General features: G+C 39.8%; 1 protein-coding gene across 1 annotated transcript in view; it reads right to left on the reverse strand.

Annotated features, from left to right (window-relative positions):
- Window positions 1–1470: 1470 nt before the first annotated feature.
- BTG4 (B-cell translocation gene 4) overlaps window positions 1471–4977 on the reverse strand; it is a 23844-nt gene continuing 20337 nt past the window's right edge. The window contains exon 5 of the mRNA XM_008582668.1: window positions 1471–1620. Within this exon, the coding sequence (XP_008580890.1) occupies window positions 1611–1620 (10 nt within the window). The 3' untranslated portion in view covers window positions 1471–1610. The remainder of the gene's footprint in view (window positions 1621–4977) is intronic.

Here is a 4977-nt window from a genome sequence, read left to right on the forward strand (position 1 = left end):
AAGCAATTTTATATACATTGTTTTGTTTATACCGGGGAACCCTAACTTTAATTCCATAAGATAATGGAAGATTATTAATTACTTTTTTATAAATGAGAGAACTGATGCTCAAAGAAGTTGAGTGACTTTCTCATGTTCTTACAGAACCTGGGCCGGAGCACAGACAGGTCTTCCTACTGTTAGTTCAGCACTCTTTCCTATACCTTGCTGTCCAAGCCATTTTTCATTGTCCTCTTAAGAATAAAAAGGCAATAGAAATGTTTAAATACCCAAAGCCCATTAGAGACAATTTTGTGGGGGAAGTAAATTTTTAATATAGCTAGCTTTACTGAGTGCTTACCGTGTGCCAGACACTGGTCTGAGTGCATTACATTTAATGCTCCAAACAACTCCATGAAATGGCAGAAGCAAATCTGCTGCCATCTTCTCTGAAACCTCATCTGTTTGTCTAGATCTTCTGTTTCTATTGACTAAGACTCAATCACTTTTCCATGAAAATGGGCAGGAGAGCCTGAGGCTCAGTGAATACGTAGCACAGGAGGATGGAGGGATGGGTGATGCAAATAAGCCTTTTTTAAACTGAGTTGTGTTGTTGTTGTTCTTGTTAACATAGCATTACTGTACAGAAAAGTCAGTGAACTCATTTCTGGTTTCTCTTGATCTCTGTAGACCCAGAAAGCTCTTTGCAGAATCTCCTAAAACCTCAGACCATGCAGAATGAAGAGCTGGTAACTGCGCAGTCCACAGCCCTTTCTGCCAGGGAGTTTGTGATTTACCAGCATGGCCTCTCCATCCTGCACCTCCTCATCCCCCAACTTCACGTAAGTCTGGTTTCTGGCCTCTCTGCAGAGCAGTCACTCATGGAGCCAAGAAAGGCAGGGTGGCCAGGAAGCAGCCTTTGAGGCAGGGGATATTCCCTAGGATTACGCACCTGCAGCAGTGAACTTTCTAGTCGCTCCTTTAAGGGGATTGATGGGAGTTATTGCACCACATAATCTTTTGAATGATGTTAATTATGAGTGGAATGAATTAAGCACTTTATGCATGCCAGAAAATGTTCAAATAATTTGCATGAATTAACTCATTTAGTCTTCAGAAAAATTCTATGATACAAATACTATTATTTTTCCCATTTTAAAATTAAGGGGAAAAGATACAGAACAGTTGAGCAAACTCACCCAAGATCACACAGCCAAAAGTAGAGCCCGGGTTAGAATCCAGGCAGTATGGCTCAAAAGCCCTCATGTCTGACTGCCAGTCTAGTCCACCTCTATTTAGGAGAGAAGTAAATTGTCATAGTGAGCATAAATTTTAAATACACAGTTAAATACTTTTTTCACTTGCCCACAGTGTATACTGAATGTACACTTACCCTGTTATACTTTAAATTGATGTTCCCATGCATTTACTTCCCATGAATTTATTTGATGTCATTTAGCTGAGCTGCATGAGAATTTTTTAGCAGAAGGATGGGATTGTTTTTCATTCTTTTCAGGTTCCAGAAATCACCCTGCAGATTGCTTCTCATCTTCCTGCCATGGAAGCCTCAGGCAATGCCTTCTAAGGTTCCTTCTTCTATCAGGTGCTGCAAATTCATTCCCAGATGCAGGTTATAGAATTCTGAGGTCTAGATAAGGTAGAAGCGAAAAGAACAAATTTTATAAAGCATTTTTCCCTCTCAAATCCTGACATTTTATTCCCCCTTAGAAATAAATCATTTAACTAAGACATAATAAATGTCACTGTGTAAGAGCTTTCTCTAATCAGTGAAATGAATACGCCCTGGCTCATGCCCAGAGAAGCATAATGGCTTTGCGCCCATTAATGGATCTTTATCATCATCAAAGTCAGTGGTTCCAAGCTGGTATTTCCCGTAAGAGTCATGGTTCCAGCTTCAGGAAATTCTGCACAGTCAGCATCTTTCTACAGAAAAGAATCTCAATTGTTCCTGTCCTGGTATTTCCTCAAATATTTAGATTGGAAGTGCCTTGCTGGTAACTCTAAGCCATTGTATACATGGGATACTTCAAAAAGTTTATGGAAAATTAGAATTAAAAGATAATATGAACCTTTCCATGATCTTTTTGAAGACCCCTCACAGACCATAAACACTGATGACAGTCCATTGGTAAACAATGATTCTGAGGAGGAATTGCTAATCAATGTTAGAGGACGAGGACATGGTTTATACTTGACTAGCAGATCATTTGGGGATTTAATAAGACCAAAAAATACCTATATGTGGTACTCTCCAGGCATTATTTCACTTGATCCTCAAAGCAACACTATGAAGTAGCAAGAATTTAATCCCATTTTACTGACGGGGAAATAAACTCAGGACTCACTGACTATTGTGTGCCAGGTACGGGGCCATCTGTCTTACCTTTATTATCTCATTTGCAACTTACAGCAACCCTGTAGGACAAGTACTCTTGTTATCTCCATTTTATTCATTAGGAAACTGAGGCTCAGAGAGGCTAAGTAACTTCCCAAAGATCACAGTGTTAGCAAGAGTTAAGACTCAACTCCAGGTATATTTGACACCAAACTCATTCACTTAATCATTAGTCTGTGCTGCCCCCCCGCAGCTGATGGAAGGGACAGATTTCAGATTATCTTGCTCCAAATCACCTAAAATTTTTCCATGCCAACATACTGCCTCTTAAGATAATGAACAAGGGAATTACTTCAAATCAATTAGGCAAGACAGGTAATTTGAGAACTTGATTCCCGTAAAGGCATGAAAGACAAAGAAAGCCTGACAGCCCGCTCAGTCAGCAATTCTCAGACTGTACTCTTTGGACCTCCTGCATCGACCACCTGGGGAGTTTGATAAAAATAGAAATGCGTAGGCCCCACAAAACCAGAAATTCTGGGATGGGCCCCAAGAACTGAATCGCTCCCTTGCAATTCTTATTACACTAATATTTGAGAACCACTGCTTAAGGAAATGGTGATTGGAGGACACTGATAAAAGAAGAGATGTGAGTAACTTTGCTCTGAATTTCTAATAGTTTGTTTTCTATAAGATGGGGGGTAACAGGAAAAATTAAAAGATAAGTGGGAAAATGACCTATTCAGAGAGTCGAACTAAAACACGATAAAAGAAGAGATGTGAGTAACTTTGCTCTGAATTTCTAATAGTTTGTTTTCTATAAGATGGGGAGTAACAGGAAAAATTAAAAGATAAGTGGGAAAATGACCTATTCAGAGAGTCGAACTAAAACAATAATTTTTCCCTGGTCATCTGAATCTTCATTTTTAGTAAATTTCCATTTGGGCCAGGGAGTCTTATAAACCTGGAAAAGGAAAGAGGTAGTGGAAATGTTTCCTGAGGATGACATCTCAGTGTTTGGGTATTTTCTCCACTCACAGTGCTGAAAGCATGCTGTTTATTGGGAGAGGGTGTTTGGCATCTGTGGGAAGCTTCCTTCTGCTGTTGATCCCCTGCCTGGCCCACATCGCTGCTGGGGACTTCCACCAGGACTCCAACCCTGCCTTTCTGAGGTCATTTCACGAGGTATTTATAACATGCACTGGGATTTTTGCTTCTCTTTCTCGGTGACTCAGTCCCCATTCCCCAGGAGACATTTGTGACATTTCAAATCTACTTGAGTCCCACTGGTGGCCTTTGGTACTACTGTTGGGCCAGGAAAAGGATTTTCCTAATCAAATTTCCTGTGGCAGGATATGACAAAATGCATGTACCACTTCTCAAGAGAAGTGGGCCTCCTATGAGAACAGCATCACAGCTTTCTGTGGATATTTGTCAATACATAAACCTCACCAGAATTGCTGATGACTGTAATAACCCATGGTGAGGACAAGTGAGGATAAATCTCAAGCCCCATTTTCCTTTCGACTGTTATTGAAAAGCTTTAAAGCAATTGCCTGGAAGTCCTACTGACCTGCCGCCCTCACCTTTTCTTCCTTGACCAGGGGCTGAAGGCCTATTTCAGGGAAGCATTCTCTATCACTCTGCAAATGTCAGCGGTTTCCTGGGATAATAAACTTGACCAAAGCATAAGTGCTATTTTACTGGAAGAGCAGCCTATCTCTGAAAAAGATAGAGATCTTCTCTCTAAACTCATTGAAATGAAATAAGAGTCTCACTTGGAGCCAGAGTCATCAGAAGAGATGACAAACTTTATCTTGTGTATCACATGGCCTTGATTAAAATTGACTTCACAGAGTAAATGCCTCAGTGCATGACCTATTCAGATATTTCTGGCCTCCCTAGGACAGAGCACTGCCTTGACACTCAAACTGCTTCTCACACTACACATGACAATATATTTTAAATCCTATATTCTACATGGCAGACACTGGTCACATGGCTCTTTAAGTCATGGGGATTGCCAATGGGATACATAGTTAACTTCATGTCCCACTAACATATAATCAATAAGTAAGCAGAATTCCATCTGTAACTCACTGTGACTCAGAGACTAAATTTAGATGCTCAGGTGGTAGCATATTTATCCAGACTTATGGTGTACTGTTCTGTGCAGTTTTGACAATGGTATTCTTAATACTGTGTTATTGAAAGCACGTTTATGAAAATATTATCACTAAGCCTTTTAACTAGTAAAAGTAGATTATGAAATTTAAGATTATGATCTTAAACATATCATCCTTCATTAAAGGCCAACCCATTTTTTTTATTATAATGTAGTTGGTTGTACATATCTGTGGAGTACAGAGTTGAGTATCAATACCTGCGTGCAATATGTGATGCTCAAATCAGAATAATTAGTATATTCAACATTATACAATGTAATCATTTTTTGAAGGTCAACCATTCTTGAGTTATAAACAAGAGCATTTTTTTTCATTATTTATATCAAACTTCATAACTTTTTTTTTTTTTTTTTTTGTTTTTTTCCGTGCCCGGCAACGGATCGCAACCCTCGGTGTTACCCCCGCGCCTCGCTCAGCCAGTGAGCGGGAACCGGTCTGTATGTGGGATCCGAACCC

This window comes from Galeopterus variegatus, unplaced genomic scaffold (genome assembly GCF_000696425.1).
Source record: "Galeopterus variegatus unplaced genomic scaffold, G_variegatus-3.0.2 Scaffold2690, whole genome shotgun sequence".
Taxonomy (NCBI): domain Eukaryota; kingdom Metazoa; phylum Chordata; class Mammalia; order Dermoptera; family Cynocephalidae; genus Galeopterus; species Galeopterus variegatus.